We start from the raw sequence: 19255 nt of genomic DNA on the forward strand, positions 1-19255 counted from the left end.
ATAAATTACTAGTGTTATTTTTGATAATAATTTGCGCGTTTTAATTGAGATATCTAGACCTAAACCTGATCCCCGCTTTTCCGCTCTTTCAACATTTTTCATTGGTCCCTCGAGCCGGATCAGGCTGGCTCTATCTCAATTAATTTAATTAATCATACCGCTAAAAATTGTTTTGTGTTAAGTGAAGTGTAATACCGCTAGGAAAGGTCGAGTGTCAGGAGCATCGCAGAGCACATCGGGTGCTGCTCCTGATAGTCATTCGTACACCGGTACGCTGAACTTTCCGTTTATTAAGACTGAAAACTCGACTTCGGGCCTTAAATAACCTCGCTATGGAGAATTACACAAGATAGTTGAAAAATGCAATTTGTGCTTCAACTTTCGTGCTCCGCACCGCGCCGCAGATTGCAAGACCGCTCAAGATTGCCGAAAATGTGGTCAACGTCACTACATGTCCATCCATTTTGGATGCACCAACGAAACCAGCTTCACCGCAGTCTACATCTTCCGCACAGATTCGCTTTCCGCTCAAGTTTTGCTAGCTACCGCCTTAGTCCAGGTACGCCCGCATCATGGCAATCCAATCACCGCCAGAGTGTTGATTGATCAAGGTTCAGAGCTCTCATTTATGAGACAGTCGCTCTTCAAGAAGCTTGGACAACCGCTACAACGCGACATGGTCATGCTCAAGGGCATTGGCAATGTCTCCGCAGGAAGTTCACTAGGTGTGAGCACAATTGAACTTCATTTGCTGTGTACACCCGCTTCAATGCATGTCAGCATGCATATTCTACCAACACTGACGGTAGATCTTCCATCGTTCGTGATCGCTGATCCGAAATGGCCGCATCTGGAGAATCTCCAACTAGCTGACCCGCATTATCTACAGCCACGACCTGTAGATATTATTCTAGGTGCATCACCAACCGCACAGATCATGAACGTTGAGATTAAACGGGGACCTCGCAATGCTCCTATTGCACAATCCACCACGCTTGGTTGGATTGTCTATGGAGCTGTCACCACTAAACACGCTTCAACATCACACGCAGCACTACATGCGTCAGTAGATACTGAATTACAAGACGCTATCGCTAAGTTTTGGGAACAGGAAGAGGTTCCATCAGGTAATTCACCCCTCAACACCGCTGAAGAAGACGAATGTGAAATTCACTTTCGTCAAACGCATTATCGACAGCTTGATGGACGCTACGTAGTGAGATTACCGCTTAAGGCCCTTGAGAGTCAACTTGGCGACTCTATCAACGCAGCTATGGGGTCACTCCGCAGATTAATAACTCGCTTGTCGCGAGAAAGAAAATATTCTGACATGTATCGTGCATTCATGGCAGAATACATTCAACTAGGACACATGGTACGAGTACCAGTCATCAAATTGCCCGCAAACGCTTACTTCTTGCCTCACCATGGGGTATTGAAGCTTGATAGTGCCACTACGAAGCTCCGCACAGTGTTCAATGGTTCCTGTGCAACATCTACAGGAATTTCATTGAACGACATTCTCCACGCAGGACCCAAAACGCAAATTGACATTTTTGATGTGATGTTGAAAATCCGTTGCAGCAGGATTCTATTCGCTACTGACATCACCAAGATGTTCAGACAGATTGAGGTCGACTCGCTTGATTGGCCGCTTCAGTGCATTCTCTGGATAGATGAGAATGACTTAATAGACGCTTACTGTCTCAAGACAGTCACATACGGAACCGCTAGTGCACCTTTTGACGCTGTACGTGTGCTTATCCAACTAGTAAAGGATGAAGGACACAGCTTTCCGCTAGCTGTTGCTCCAATGTTGAAAACACGCTACGTAGATGACATCTACGGTGGAGCAGACAACGAAGAAGACGCTATCAAGGCTGCAGTACAAACAAAAGCTCTGTTTGCAGCAGGCTGCTTCCCGCTTGCCAAATGGGCTAGCAATAGCCCACGGTTACTCGCTGAAGTCGCTCCAGAAAAGCAGCTGGATACACCGCTTAAAGAAATCAGTGATGCACCAGTAAAAGTCCTGGGCATGTACTGGAATTCACGCACTGACGCTCTCCAGTTCAAGTACACGCTACCGCCAGAGACGCCTAAGACAAAAAGAGCTATTTTGTCTGAAATCGCTAAGCTGTATGACCCGCTAGGACTTCTCGCACCAATAGTCGTCAAAGCCAAGATCTTCATGCAAGATCTGTGGCTAGATAGAGTGTCATGGGACGAACAATTGTCACCATCACTCATTCACAAATGGACTGGATACCGCGAGGATCTTCGAAACATCGAATCCATCCGCATTCCACGCTGGAATAATATAGCACCTGGAGCAACTATGGAATTTCACGGGTTCTCAGACGCTTCGCAAAACGCTATGGCTGCCGCTGTTTATTTGAGAGTCACTGACGCTGATGGGAACACAAAGGTCTCACTTCTGTGTTCAAAAACGCAAGTAGCACCGCTGAAGACCATGACAATCCCACGCTTGGAATTATCTGCCGCATGGTTGCTAACACAACTGATACTTCAAGTCAAAGAAGTTCAGTCGCTTGAAAATGTCAGGATCAATCTCTGGACTGACTCCGCCGTGACTCTCGCATTGATTAAAAGTCCAGCAATCCGCTGGAAGACATTCGTCCGCAATAGAGTGGGAAAAATCCAAGAAACGCTTCGAGATGTCTCCTGGAAATTTATTCCAGGAAAACAAAACCCCGCTGACTGCGCTTCAAGAGGTATACCTGCGCTAAAACTGAATCAACACGCTCTCTGGTGGCATGGACCAACTTGGCTTCATGAACCAGAATCCTCTTGGCCCACTCTGGAGCCTCCAACCGACAACGCAACGCATCGAGAAGAACGCCAAGGTCTGACACTAGTAACTTGGAAAGCAGAAAATTGCCTGCTCCAACAATTACTGTCGCATTACACGCAGCTGTTTCTACTGCTACGGAAACTCAGCATCTGGCATCGTGCCATCGACCGCTTTAATAGAGTTCCACAATCTTCGCTGGCCTACCCGCTTACTCCATCAGACCTGGAGCGCGCTAAATTGACCTTGATAAAGTTCACTCAAGGACAATACTTCGCTAGAGAGATTCACACGCTACAAGATGGTGATGGTCTGCCTAAAAATAACAGCATCACTAAGCTGACTCCGTTCATCGACCATCAGGGGGTCCTGAGAGTCGGTGGCCGCTTGAAAAACGCATTGCTGGACCCAGAAGAGAGGCATCCAGCGATTCTACCGCGACAATCACCGCTTACATCAATTTTGATTGATGATTCGCACCGCAAAACGCTTCACGGAGGTACTCAGCTTACGCTCGCTGATTTACGAAAGAGTGTCTGGATCATTGGAGGCCGTGTTCCAGTCAGATCATTTATTTTACGCTGCGTTATCTGCACGAGACACCGTGGAGAACGCGCTCAACAGTTGATGGGTCAACTACCCGCCGCACGAGTACAGCTAACTCGAGCCTTCTTGCATACAGGACTCGACTACGCTGGACCTATCTCGCTGAAAACATTTCAAGGACGTGGAGCAAAAACATACAAAGGCTGGATTGCAGTCTTTGTATGCATGTTCAGTTCAGCTGTACATTTAGAGCTAGTAACTGACTACACCGCTGCCGCTTTCATCGCCGCTTATCGCCGCTTCACTAGTCGCCGAGGTATCTGCCACACGCTATATTCAGACTGCGGAACCAATTTTGTAGGAGCAGATAAAGAGCTGAAACGACTATTCGCTGCAGGATCCCGCACATTACGAGAATTATCAACCTTGATCGCTCAAGATGGCACGAACTGGAAATTCAATCCGCCTGGAGCTCCACATTTTGGAGGAAAATGGGTAGCCGCTGTGAAATCTATCAAATTTCACCTTCGGAGAACAATCGGAGACTCGCTGTTGACGCTTGAGCAATATTCAACGCTACTGGCTCAAATTGAAGCCATATTGAATTCCAGACCGCTCACACCGCTGAATGAAGATCCTGATGACCTGGCTGTACTGACTCCAGGTCACTTCTTAATCGGACAGTCACTGACCGCTATCCCAGAGCCATCGCTGACAGATTTACAACCTGCTCGGCTCTCGCACTGGGAACAAGTCCAGCAAATGGTTCAACATTTTTGGAGACGCTACTACCAGGACTGCATCCACCGCTACCAGGTCATTTCAAAGTGGCATCATCGACGCAACCAGATCAAGGTGGGTTCAGTTGTACTGATCACCACTGAGGATCTCCTGCCAACCAAGTGGCCATTAGCCAAAGTAATTGCTGTCCATCCAGGTGAAGATGGACAAATCCGCGTGGTAACTGTTAAGACAGTTAACACAGAGCTGGTACGTCCAATTACAAAGCTCTGTGTCCTGCCGCTAACGCATGAAGAAGATGATCTTGTCGACGCAGCCGCCAACCCGGGGGAGAATGTTCGGTGAACAAGGCCCAGTAGCGATTAACTCGCTCCTGGGGGACTCCCAAATTCAAGAGACGTACCTGTCCACCGCTAGTTCCCGCGAAATCGAACCGCCAATGGAAAATCAGCCTCTCGATCACGCCATGAATCGACCGCTTTATTGGCTGATCGCTCCCGCTAGAGATGCGCAATAGCCTTCTTCCCCAAGTCAATCAGGAAGAAGACGAACTATTATTATTATCTTTCGCTTCCACGCTTTCGTTGCAACAAGTCGCCATTAATTCCGCTTTACTTTCGCTTATTGTTAATTAACCGCATTTCGCTATTTTTATAATTTAAATTGCTTAAATTAACCGCTAATAATTCGCTCTAATTTGTTACAGATAAATTGTGTTATTTGTGCATTTATTTCACCGCTCTTACAGTGCCGGCAGGGTGTCCACCCACGTGTCAACCGGCTTCGCTTTTTCAAACCACGCTGTAATTTATAAATCCGCTTTTATCTTAACAATCCGTTATTAAACATATTAAATTTTGAGTGTATTTAATGTAAATAAATTACTAGTGTTATTTTTGATAATAATTTGCGCGTTTTAATTGAAATATCCAGACCTAAACCTGATCCCCGCTTTTCCGCTCTTTTAACATTTTTCAGCTGTATTAATTTTTTTAATATGCACCCTCGCGGTTTTTGAAATACCGTAAATTTTCGGTATTAATGCGTTTACCATAAATTAACCGTTATAATTCTGAAATAATACGGTATTTCTGTGGTTATTTTGGCCAATTTTTTTGCTATAGTTATACAGCATTTCTACCGTACTTTTGCTGCAAAGTTCAGAAATAATACGATAAAATTACCGTAAAACTCTAGAACTTTTACCGTAAGAAATCTATCTATTAACTATAATATTACTATAGTTTTACAATAATAAAATCGTATTTCTACGGTAAAAATACCAAAGATGTACTGCAATTTTACCGCGTTTATAATGATATAATTAAAGATATACCCGACTAGAAATTTTAATGTAAGACCTATTGGGTCCTCATTGGGTTGCCCAATAGGGACCACACATAGGGATGTAACGCAAAGCCCTATGTGGCCCTCATTGGGTAATCCCTTTTGGGTCCCAATAGGGAAATTCCCATCAGAACCCCATCTAAATTTTGAAAGAAAAAATATTAAAATTTTCGAAAAAATTAAAAATAATTCAGGATTAGATACTCATATCATATTAGAACTCATTAGTGAATTTAATCTTAGATTGAAATGAAATTATTGATTGAAAAAGTCCTTGGCGTGAGTTGGGCTCGAACTTGCGTCTTTTAGGTCCTCAGTCGTTCACGTTACCGCTGGTCCAAGCAGAAGTACTATTAAAATGGATTCTTATTTCGTATACATTAACTTAAACGGTTTACTGAGACATTATTCATGTTATACTAAAAATTTAAGAAATTATTTTTTTTTTTATTCATTTACTTTACTGACTTAAAAATACAATATTTGTAGAAATTAAATAGAAAATTGAAACATTAAAAAAAAAAAAGTTTACTGAAAAATGTAAAAAAATTGAAAGTATCAAAAATAAAATTCCTTAAAACTGTCCGATTGATTTGGAATCATCCTTATACTAGCAAAAAAATTTTTTCTAGAAAATTAAAATTTTTTTAGAGTGCAATTTTTTTTTTTAATTTTCGGTAATTATTTACAAGTAGGGTCAACCCCATATTGGACCATAACTAGGTGAAAAATTACGTTTTCGATTTTTTTTTATTCTGCTTGTTTTTACGGCGCATTTATGATGAAAAAATGTCGTGAAAGAAAAAAATAAAGGTTTCGATAGCTTTTTGCCTTTGATATTTAGAAAAAATTTTGGCTTTAATGTTTTAGGATAAAATTTCTATTCTATCTTTTTTTGATGTTTTTGATTTTTTTTTAAAGTACATAAAAAACGAACAATTTAAAAAACAATTGATCAATTTAATGAAAAAAAAAAAAATTTAACACAGCTTTGCTTGGGTTAACCTCACTTGTTAGTAATTACCAAATTTTCCTATATGGATAAAAATTTCATTATCAAAAATTTTAATTATTTTTACAACATAAATTCTTTTGCAAATGTGAATCTTCTCAAAAGTTGGATATTCTTCAAAAATTGAATTTTTACATATTGATAATAAAAATTTTTTTCAATTAAAATTTTTTTTGTAGTGAGACGAATTACTTTCCACATTGTTACAAATATAAATAATGCTGTGAAGCGGGAAAGAATAGGAGTTACGGTAATTATTACGTGAAGCGTTCCACATTCACGTAACAGGATATTGGTAGGGAAGGATTGAGAAAGGAATGTGGAGAGGATCATCTTAATGTGAGTTTACAGAATATGCGAGAAAAAATTATTAGATAGCTCGGACTGGGATTCGAACCCAGAACCTTCCGAAGACATGTCGGCTACTCTACCATTTGAGCTATCCGGTCTATACTAAATTTCCTTTCGCTTATTCTATATAGATTAAGCCACACCGTCCATCTTACGGCAAGCATTTTTTACAAATATAAATAATGCTGTGAAGCAGGAAATACTATTATTAAAAGTATCCACACTATATTTTTGGTATTTTGCCGGTAATAGAAAGTAGGGATCTTCTTTTCCGGTTTTTTGCTGCAATAGTGCCGCAGATATACAGTAAATATGCAGTACATTTACGGTTTAAATTCTGTTAATATACCGTAATTTTTCTATTGTATTGCTCTAAATATTTTGAATTTATTTCGTAATTTAATTTCGTAAAAATACAGCATTTATATCGTATAAATACCGAATCTTTACGGCATTTCCAAAACCGTGAGGGCAATTACACGACCGATACATTTGGGTTCATTGAATAGAATAATATCCAGTCACTGGTTTGAACTTATCTAGTGAATGTAAGACTCGAGGTTTATATTTTGTATACCACTCATATTTATTTATACATCTACAAGTAATAACCCGACAATGACTACGGAATGAGACATCTAATAAAAGCCAATATAATTAAGGGATGACAATGACTGGAGGACGTTGTACTAGGACCCATCGCGTGAGGTCCTCATGAAGGGTGGCGTCGGAATGCCCCTAACAATCTCTCTCGTAGTCCTCTCAACCCTCGTTGAGTGGGGGCGAGTCTTGTCACGGGCTGGGGGTAAGGCCTTACGTCACAGATCTCGGGCCTCACGATACTCGACAGCCGTCAGCCTCGGCAATAAGAATAGCGTTGCTTACAGTCGGCCGTCCTGATGATGCTCGCGTCCTCGCGACTAGTGGTCAGCTGCTCGTTCGAGTGACCATGTCACTTTGCCTGCTATATCACTATTTTCGACCTAAAATAATATTCGAGTATTATCAGCATTTGAAAAATATAAGATATCATGCAATATCATGCAGCCATTCCTATTGTAAGATCAAAACCGTTCTCGTTTTTATAAAAAATCAACAACACATTACAATAAGACAATAATCATGTGCATTCTCTACCTACTGGACTCAGGGCATGTGTCTATACCGCTGATCCAGTCATACATGCTTAAACTTTAGAGCCGACCAATTGGCACCAGTGACTTCGTATCTGACTCAGCCGTCCACCGGATACGAATCACTACTCGCCATATAGCTTGTCTGCAGCTCTAAATTTTAACATTCCATTCAATTTTCATGCGTACAATTTCAAGCTTAACCCATTTACGTCGTTAGTACTCAATAACGATTGCATGCTTTGTGACAGATATCACTAAAACCACTAGCAGTACGGAGAAACCACCGCCAACCGGCGCTTGATCGATTAAGATCTTCGCAGTTTCTCGACGTAACCACCAGGACGTTGGAGTCGTCGCCCGGTCATCACTGACCGCCCGATCGTTCAACGATCACACGACTCATATCGGCTTTCTCAAATTAAACCACTAGTAGTGCGGAGAAGCTACTGCCATACGGCACTTGATTGATTCCCTAATCTTGCAGTCTCTCGACGCAACTACTAGGACGATGACTCCCTAGCCAGCATTAGGATGCAAATACTCCTCCATCTGGCCTCTATTTGTAATGAGTTAGCTCATACTCGGTGCACTAATGAAGTATCTTAGCTGCTACGGAGCTCAGGATCACTCCAGCTGTTCACCAACTCCTCCAGGTTCGCACTAATAAGTGCCGATTGTTGCTGCAACCGCTTAACTTTACACTGTCAAAAGTTGAACGGCCAACGTGATAGTCCAACTCAGCTTTTTACCTAGAACAGATTAAGAGTGTCGACGATGTAACGTCTTACCACTGAAATCCCTTCAAGATTCCTGGTCTTCCGTCTACAATCATAATGACGGTTCATGACGTACTCGATGCACACGTTCGTGCATCTCATGCACTATCGTCAATTGTTGAAAGATCTTCAACAGCTATCGCTGCCGTCCATACTGACTTGGTAATATCTGTACAACGGTTACTCGAGCAACAGACGTATCCCAGACGAGTTGATACTTCAGCACTCGTCAGGACCACCTTCGAAGCCTAATCAGAAACTTTGAAGACATGAATTAACATTTTAGCTAGAGACAGATGTAATGCTCTCGACGATATATAAATCTTATCTTCATCAAGCCTTAATTACAATAACTTAATAATTATTTTATTTAATTTTTAATGGTTACTATGCTCACATATTCTATCGCTGAAATTCCAGCTTGAATTTCAATCATATTTTATACAGGTACGAGAAACCACATTTCGTTCACTCAACATCCAAGAAGGACGTATAGCTGATTCCCCTTACTTTAAGATACTCAACGTACTCAATGTTAGACCATAGCAATTCTAACAACCGATACCTCATAGCTGATGTGACAATATACTCTAACCAGTATCCACGACCCCTTTTTTTTTTGAGGTCCAGTTGACCTGAGTTTACTACCTGACTATTACTTGTCGTAAAATTAACCCGCAGTCTTAAACAAGACTACTATTGTTTAAGGGACAGTAACTGCGCTACTGTACAGATTCAAACCAAACTATTTTTGCAATTACGTAAATATCGATCTTGTTGACCGACGTTTCTATTACTTTAAGATCTTAAAATCTTGTTCTGTCGGCAGGGCATTCAATAATTTCGTAGTAGTCCGATACCACATGGTGATTTTAAAAATGATAATTTCGATTACAATTTAAATTTGCAAACTTCATCCGAGTATTGTACGATATTAATTAACAATGTTCAGTGATAACTCTTCGCAAAAATACCGATATGAATTTAGAATATAGTGCTGAATTATTTAATCGCTCATCTAATTCTTCATCTTTCTAGTATGCAATTAGTACATCAATTAATGACCTAGCATTCACAAATAATCGACTTCAATAATCTATACTAATTTTATAAAAGGGAAAGATTTGATTGTTTGTTGGCATTGAATAGGCTCCGGAATAGTCTACTGTCCCCACTACGAAACTTTTCTTGAAGTAATTGCCAAACTCTATTTTTTTTTTTTAAAATATGTAAAAAAATTCAAGGAATCCAATGGTGCAATTTGCACGCAAATTTTCGATGCCGATTTTTTTTTATTTATAAAAAACTGTCGCAAAAAATATTTTAGCCGACTAAAACCAATATGTACGGAAATTCTTTCACCGTGCAGTTGTTTAAATGTTAATAATATAAAACTTCAATGTTTTCTGAATCCATTGATCACAAATTTTTTATAAAAATATTAATTTTTAATAACAAAATAATAAAATTAAATAAAAAAATACTTGCCTAACAGCTGAGCTAGTTACCGACGCAGTCTGCGTAGCTCTCGAGTGGGGAAAGTTGCGCGCGCCGCTGGGTCTGTTTAAATTGTCACGGCGTATGACAAATAAAATTTCCAATAATTTTTTTTTTAATTCATTAAAATAATTGTGTTTTTCAAAATTATTATCAGAATTATATTAAACGTAAAAGTTTCATGAACCAAAAAGTTTTTTTTCTATGGAAAATTATTATTTTTTTTTGTAAAAAATATTTTTTTAAACTTAGCATGATATTACTTACTGTGATTTCAAAAAAATTTTACAAAGTAACTTATAATTATTTTTGGTTGGGAAAATAATGTTTTTAAAATTAATTAAGTTTTAATTATCTTTTATTAATAAAAGTAATGACAGAAAAAGTTGGTTAACATAATAAAAAAAAAAATAAGTTGGGAATTAGGTAAAACTTTTATAAATTATTATTGAATGACAATACCAGCAAATAATTTACGTAAAAATCAAACAATATATAAAAATTAAGACATTTTTGTGTCAACATATTTTGAGCAATATTATAATTAAATAAATTCAATCTTCTTCTTGGTTGAGCTCTTGAATCGCTTCATTGTCTTCAATTTCTCTCTCTCTCGTTGTCATCTCTTCATCGTCGGAATCTGGATCCATGGTGAGTTGAATTTGTGGACAATTCGTACAATTTTCGCCAACACAAATTCGACACATTGAAGTGCATTGCATGCCTGCTTTTCTACAAGTACATTGAGTTGTATTACAAGCGGTCTTACATGCGCAAGAAATTTCTTTTAGAAGAGTTTCTGGGGCAACTCTTTCGGTCATAGTAATAGGTTGTAGGCAATTCAGTTCACTATCAAGTCGCCAACCCCACTCAGTAGCTTTTAATTCATAATTACCCAGCCATTGTTGCACTTGGAAATATACGCGAAAACTATGGAATTTCGCAGCATCATCGGTTGGTGGTAACGAAGCAGGAGTCAACTCGGTTTTTCTTTTTCCAACCATTTCTTCGTAAACATTATATCGATTGGAAGACAAAGACGAACTGCCGGTTAATTCATATATCTTCGAAAACAAAAAGGTTTCCAGCAACTGAGATTCCGTCGGAAGTATTAAATTGATTGGCAAACTGATCCATCCAATTCTTCATTGATTCAATTGATTGTGATATTTTATTGATAACTTTAGTTTTACTTTTTCTGTAAATTGCAGAAGTGGTAAAACAACCAGTAAAAGCGTAAAGTACAAGCATATGTTTTTGAATTTTTTTGTATGCTTTTAGAAACAGATGAATTGCAAAAATGTGTTCGTGTGAGGCACCGACGCTTGGTTTCAAAAAATAAGTTTCATTATCTTGGGCATAGTAACATAGTACTACTAATAAATCAATGTTTTCACTTACAAGACATTTTGTATTTTCTGGTCCAATTTTTAAAAGTAAATCCACGATTAACTTATCAAAACGTTTAGGTTCAAGCAGTTGAACTTGAATGTTATTAGCTGCAAGTACGTCCGATAATTTTTTTATGAAGCGTATTTTATTTTTATGATTTGATAAAAACTTGTCCTTGGTATGTGTAGCTTTGTTTTCAGAATTAAATTCGATGGTACTGCAGGAAGTGAGTATAGAATTTTTATATTTCAAGGATGTTGATGGCTCTTGATCTGGTCTTCCACCATCCGCGAAAACAATACACACATTATGTTTATAATTAGCTCGAACAAAATCAACGTATAATTTAAAAATCTCAGCATAACGCATATTCACACTCCAAGCTACTTTCTTCAATAAATATTCACCGTCAACAACATAAAAGCAGTCTTGTTTATTGAACTGACATTTGAAATTTTCGAAGAATTTGAAAAAAGAAACAGTGGGTTGTCGCATTTTTTCATGGTTTTCAAATAATGTTTGAGGAAACGGACTTAACTCGAAATTGAAATAATTTTTTAGTTCTTCTTTTGACGGGGCAAGTCGTAACATACGTTGATACAACAGCATACAGTCGATTTCAATTTTTTTCCCATTTACGACAACATTATTTTTACTACAAGCGATTGTTATAACTTTACTTCTTGGCACAGTTAAATTACCAAAATCATTATTTTTTTGAAGCATTTGTTTATATGCTTCAACTCCATGTTTCAAAGCTTCGTGACAATTAACATCGACTCCACCTATCACTCCAGTGCCGATGTTAATTATTGCAGACAGTTCTGGAAATGGTTCGTGTTTTTCAAACCATGCAGAGAAAATTTTTAAATCTTTGTAAAATCTTTTGATATTGCCCTCATTTAAATCTTTATGCTGCTCACTGCGAACTGAATGAATCCCTGCAAATTCTTCAAGAGATTGGCCAACTGGAATTGTAAATGGTAGACCGTGAATCCAATTAGAAACTACGCTTGGTGTTGTTCCACGACCGTGAGTAAATCCTTTACCAACATCTTTAATCAGTCGCATCATTGTTTGTTCAATATTTAAGTCAAGAGGAACAGCACTCCAAAATTTATTGGAACGTCGAATACTGAAATTGTTGATGTAATCCTTATATTCTTGCAAGAAATCTTCACCGTATCGTTTTATCAATTGGTTTTTGGCTGCAAATGATTTTGATCGTAACGATTGCTTTTTATCTTCCAATTGACTGATTTCTTTTTGGTAAAGTTCGGAACACAATTTATTTAAATCGTTCCCGATTCGAGCTCGTAACTTATCCAATTTATTCTCAAACTCGTCAGATGATACAGGAAATTCGTCTTTAATTTCTTGAACTTTATCTTCATACAGCTCATCACAAGTCTTGTTTAAATAATCATGATAATAATTTGTGATTTCCTCTTCTTCGGTTGCTAATATGTTGAACAAATCGTCGAAATAATTGTTTGTCCGAATAACTTCGCTTTCATACAGTTGTTGAGTATTTTTTCTCATTTTTTCTTTGAGGTTTAACATGTCCTGGAGATAAAGATGAGCCGACTTCAGATATTGCTGCCAACCACCACTGTAAAAGTATGGTAATATACATCTGATTGTTGAAAGATGAAGTTTTCAATCAACTGAACGATCTGCATGAATTAAAGAACGAACTAATGAAATCATTCTAACGTACTGAATCCACAACTTAGCTGTTTTTCCCCTTTTTTCTAATTCTTTCATTGTCGAGTTTAATTTACCAGTGATAACATGAACGGTATTATTTGCTGACATATCTTCCAAACTTGAATCGTTATTTGCTGATAATATTTGTGTAATTTCATCTTTTTCTGCGGCTGTTAAGTCTGATTTTTGTAAGATAATTTGCAGCAAAGCTGTCTGGGCCAAAAAATGTCCTCTGATAGCGCGGGCGTAGCTTTTACCACTCATAATATCTTTAATTGAATTTCCAGCATAAACAGTGGCGAATAATTCTTCTATACCACTGCTTTTCATAATATGTCCTATAGCGCCCAAATAGGCCATGAGCAAATGAAAATTTCCTAATTTTATAACAACAGATTCGAATTTGTTTTGATCACTGCATGCTATTATTTTTCTACATTTCCAATGTAACGGCTGATCATAAGTTACAGCAACTGTGCCTTGCTTCAAAGTTTGAGAACAGTTACGTGACAGCAATAAACTGGTATTTAGTGCGTTTTCAGATGTTGCTGGTAAATCAATAAATTGCAAAAAAATTGTTTGGGCAACATTAAAAGGTTTGTTCCGAGTGAATTTTTCAATAAAACCTGCCCATGGAGGATGATCGTTTAAGTCGAAGAACACTCCCAAGCTCCACAAAACTTCATTCTTTGACATTATAACATCTGATTCAGGCAAATATTCATCAAAAGCAGTTATTTCTGTATTATTTTCATTTTGATTACTTACGTGATATACGTCTTGAATTAAAAGATCCTTCATTGAATTATTATCATCAGGCGTAAAAATTTCTATAGGTATTTTGGTTTTTATTTCTATATCTTCGGCTGTAGGAATACATTTCAATCTGGGAATTGTTGGCAGAGTAGGAACACAAGAATTTGGAACCAACACTACTGTGCTTCCCAATACGTGGAACGTCCCTTTGCCATCTGTTGTCCTTGTATTGTGGTCAGCATTGTCAAAAGCGAATTGGGCGACTCTACCGGGTGTTTCTAAAATTGCATCCATCGACAGTAGATCTTTCTGTGAGACACAAGATGCTTCAAACAAACGAACTTCTTTGTAAGTTGCAGCAAAACCAAGCCTAGAGATGAAGTCGACTAATGTTTCCGATCCATAATTTTTATGAAGGTAAACCGAAATCCCCAACAGAACTGACGAAATGAAGGATCGCGGCCGTACCAAAGAAATAATTGCATGAGAAATGCTTATTATTTTCTGATAATCCTTTTCAGCTTCTCCGTCTTCATGTAATTCTTCTTGAGAAACCTCTGGATTTATTTCTTCTTCTTCTTCTTCTTCATCCTTCTTGCCTACTTCTATATCTGCTTCATCTTCTTCATTGAATGTTGATGATAAGTTGGAAACGTCTTTATTGTTTTTAAATTTTGTTTTGTTAGGATCAGTGGTCAAGATATCGAGAAAATGGTGTAAAGTTAGTGGTATGTCATTTTTCGCATTACTTAAAAATTCATGGGGAGAAGGATAGATATCCATATCAAAAGTCTGCTTTCGGATATCTTCTCTGACAATTACTGCTGCAGCCTTCACTATAGCAAGTCGTTGTTCTGTGGTATTTGAACTTTTAGATAATTTCAAATGACGCATCAATATCTTATCTACTTTTCCGGTGAATGTTATGGAACTTCTTCCTGAGCCAGATTTTGATATACGAATTCTATTACCAAAATAAGATTCTAGAAGAGTGTAGAAATATTTTTTTGTTGGACGCTCACCTTCCATATTTTCATATAAATCATCTACATAAAATTGGCACTCAGATGAATTTTCGATCAGATTAACAATTTTATTAAAATTGTCGCTGTAGTCGTTGTGAAGTGGACGGCCTGCACCACTTTGCGAAGTATTTTTCCTCTTCAAAAATGAAGTCATGCAATCCAAATGGTAAGTCGCATTTTTTTCCACTAAATTGACTCCATTGGATACACGACTCTTAACTGCAGCACCGAGTGCGTTGTTTTTACTATCAGCAGCATGCTGTAACTTCTCGAGTTCCAATTTTTCGGTTACCTTGAAAATTTTTCTTCTTTTATTTTGTTTTTTCAATTTCTCTCGTTCTTGACTGCACAATTCACCACAAATAAAACAATAACGAGAATAATCGAATTGTGAAGACGATGTAGAACCTTCAAGTGCATCTTCTGCGTGTCTTTTGATCCCGGGCACTGCTCCAACCCGTGATTGACTCTCAGATCTACTCTTTACGGCTTTGACCGAGCGTTCGGATATATAACTTTTTCTACATCGGTCATGAACCGTGAAAACATCCACTTTTTCCCACTCAATCCACAAATCGTCATCGCGTATTTTACTAGCCGCAATCAATTTAACAGCTCCACGTTTGTGGACATTTTGAGTAGGCTCACTGGCCAATTCTTCACTACAAATCGAGCAAATATTGTCTCTCACATCGATATCCATTATAGTTCCAAGCGATGAACTAGTATGAACTAAAAAATAATCGAAAACTACTTGAACACGTATATAATATTGTCACCAAATAAAACAAGATTTTAAAATGCCGTATACGTCCACACACTTTGAAGTTTTCATACAAACTAACTGTAAAATTAAGTCTGAAATAGTTCAACAGTATAATAAAAAAGGAGAAGAAATATAGAATATAAAGAACCTTTACATTTAGACCCAAGTGAGATGAAAAACAATTTCAAACGTAGATAACCGGAATGTAAAATATAAAAGACAAAGATAGGATCATTGAGTTGCGACACAAAAGAGCAGATGTTCACTTTTTTCTGACCTGAGTCCCAATCTTTCTATCTGCACTAGTATATACGGAAGCGGTAAGGGCAAATGACTCATCGAATTTTATTTTAAGATTTTTAATTAGGAAACATTAAGATAATTTAAATTTAACGATGAATTATAATAATTAAAAAACCATTAAGAAAAATTTTCTAATTTTGTCGTTAACTACTTAAGTATTAACATCGAAAATTAATATTTAAATAATATACATTTACATTTTTCATTATTTAGATAATAGTTTTTGAAAAACACAATTATTTTAATGAATTAAAAAAAAAATTATTGGAAATTTTATTTGTCATACGCCGTGACAATTCAAACAGACCCAGCGGCGCGCGCAACTTTCCCCACTCGAGAGCTGCGCAGACTGCGTCGGTAACTAGCTCAGCTGTTAGGCAAGTATTTTTTTATTTAATTTTATTATTTTGTTATTAAAAATTAATATTTTTATAAAAAATTTGTGATCAATGGATTCAGAAAACATTGAAGTTTTATATTATTAACATTTAAACAACTGCACGGTGAAAGAATTTCCGTACATATTGGTTTTAGTCGGCTAAAATATTTTTTGCGACAGTTTTTTATAAATAAAAAAAAATCGGCATCGAAAATTTGCGTGCAAATTGCACCATTGGATTCCTTGAATTTTTTTACATATTTTTAAAAAAAAAAATAGAGTTTGGCAATTACTTCAAGAAAAGTTTCGTAGTGGGGACAGTAGACTAGAACTACTGAACCGATTTGCAAAATTATTTCACTGTTGGGAAGCTACACTATCCCCGGATGACATAGGCTATTTTATATTCTCAAATTATTGTTAAATACCGTGCAAAGCCGGGGTAGACTGCTAGTCATTAATATTATTAATTATTTTATCTTTAACTTTCGTCCATCGACTATATACTCTGTCAATTTATAACTGACAATTCTTCTTTACGATATTAAACGCTTAACAATTTTATTTACATCTTGTGTAAACATGTCTAGCCGATTCAATAATATTATGGGACGTTAAAATTTGTTAAATAACATTTCTTATAAAATTATCTGATTTTCTAACTCAAATGATAGTGCTATCATACTAACGTAAAATTGGTGAAATAAGATAATTATCTTTTGTTTTAACTAGCTTACAATCAATGCTAAGGAGCATTTCAATAATACACTATACAATAATTTTTTACAATCTATTGTAGAACTACTTCGTCCTTTGTGCATTATACCGATGAGTTTACTTAGCCCGTAACCGACACATGGTGCCACTCAACTTTTTAGTATTTACAATAAGGTAATAAAACAAGGGTTTCTTGCGAGATAAAGACTCGGCTGTGAGAAAACTAAACCCGAGGTTTCCTCGTATAGTAATTCTAATACTATGTCCTTGAAACCATCTGTTTTGTGTTGTTATATTTTTAAAATTTTCTTGAACTCGACTCAACATAATTTTTCTACCAACAATGAATTTTACTTATTGAGTTACTGGCAACACACGTAATATTTATTTTCAACGACTAACGAAAAGGATATTTTGAACTTTTCAAAGACTTTAACTAGAAACACTTTTATACCAACATGTGTTATTTAGGCATTTCGAATTTCTACGTTATAACTATTTACTAGTTTCTACTTTCTCCTTTGTGTATTGTTCACAAAATATATGTGACCGCCGGGTTTTATTTTATAGTTTTGCCAAAGATAATTTCTTCAAACTTGGTGTCATATATTTTATATATATTATTAACATGCTTATTCATTATTTTTCAATCAGATTTGAGTATATATACTAACTATACCTAACAATAAGTTCGTTTTCCGAATTGTTAATCTTTGCAATTTGCAATAACTCCACATTAATAAAATCAATCATTATACTCTCTTATAGCTAACTAATATCCAATTGTAACGATTAAAAATCAAGGCGTTACTAAATTATATTGTGATTCTGATTAAGACTACTGCTTATTTATTTTGAAAATGTATAGTTACTTATAACCGCGACAACATTCTTTGGAACCGCATAGCGAGTACTCACTGCTTGATCGCGCAAGTATATCAATGCTACATCCGGTATGCATAATTCGGAGTTCTGCTTCATTATTTATTAATTTACTATTTCTTCATGTTATTACAATTACTACTTGCAATAACACTTTATTTATTATCGAGCAAGCATTACTAAGGCGACTTGATTATACCTATTAATACACTAATTCAAGTTATATCATAATTAATTATTTTTAACTTCTACATTACCAAATTTATCGTTCATTATAACCATGACACTCAGTGTCGTATTACCAAATGAGCGATGATGAGTTGACCAGCTTAAGGCCCTGATTCCTCATTTGCTGATGAACTATTTTATCGTAATCATCCGTTGTTGATGTCACTCTGACGTTGAATCCAGTAACTTCTTTTGTGTTGAACTCATCATCCATTATCTGCATCCGATTTCTGGTGAACTCGCTGAGAATGGAATTTCATTTGCAAAACAACTCACCATTGAGTTGTTCTGTTTCTTCATAATTCCACTTTTTCCAGATGCTTCAATCCTGTTTCCTTCTGCAAGTACGATGCCTCTACGAAGTATATCTCAACCGCAGCTATGGATATTCTTAACTACTTCAATTTTCAGAGAAGTTACAATTTTCGAAGATGTAGTAACATGACCTTAGGTGATCTAACTACAAGGTAGCCAAATTTGATAATTGAATCAAGTTGACCCAGCACTCAACCTATTGACCTTGAAACTGATGCGAAGCCACAATATTTGCACTAACAATAACTTCTCAATTATAATTAATATATTATAACTCATTATAACATTAATACACCACACTTTCCACGGAACACGGATTTCCAATCCCACTTCTGATCTGTAAGACTCGAGGTTTATATTTTGTATACCACTCATATTTATTTATACATCTACAAGTAATAACCCGAAAATGACTACGGAATGAAACATCTAATAAAAGCCAATATAATTAAGGGATGACAATGACTGGGGGACGTTGTACTAGGACCCATCGCGTGAGGTCCTCATGAAGGGTGGCGTCGGAATGCCCCTAACAATCTCTCTCGTAGTCCTCTCAACCCTCGTTGA

The 19255-nt window shown here is 36.9% G+C and overlaps 1 protein-coding gene across 1 annotated transcript; it reads left to right on the plus strand.

Moving 5' to 3' along the window:
* Positions 1-451: 451 nt before the first annotated feature.
* LOC123261329 lies at positions 452-4441 on the plus strand. The gene has a single exon (XM_044722918.1). It carries the CDS (start codon positions 452-454, stop codon positions 4439-4441), a length of 3990 nt encoding a protein of 1329 aa, XP_044578853.1.
* Positions 4442-19255: the final 14814 nt, after the last annotated feature.

Source organism: Cotesia glomerata, linkage group LG3 (genome assembly GCF_020080835.1).
Source record: "Cotesia glomerata isolate CgM1 linkage group LG3, MPM_Cglom_v2.3, whole genome shotgun sequence".
NCBI lineage: Eukaryota > Metazoa > Arthropoda > Insecta > Hymenoptera > Braconidae > Cotesia > Cotesia glomerata.

Coding starts and splice junctions, on each gene's coding strand:
- LOC123261329 (XM_044722918.1), top strand. CDS start 452: ATGTCCATCCATTTTGGATGCACCAACGAAACCAGCTTCACCGCAGTC.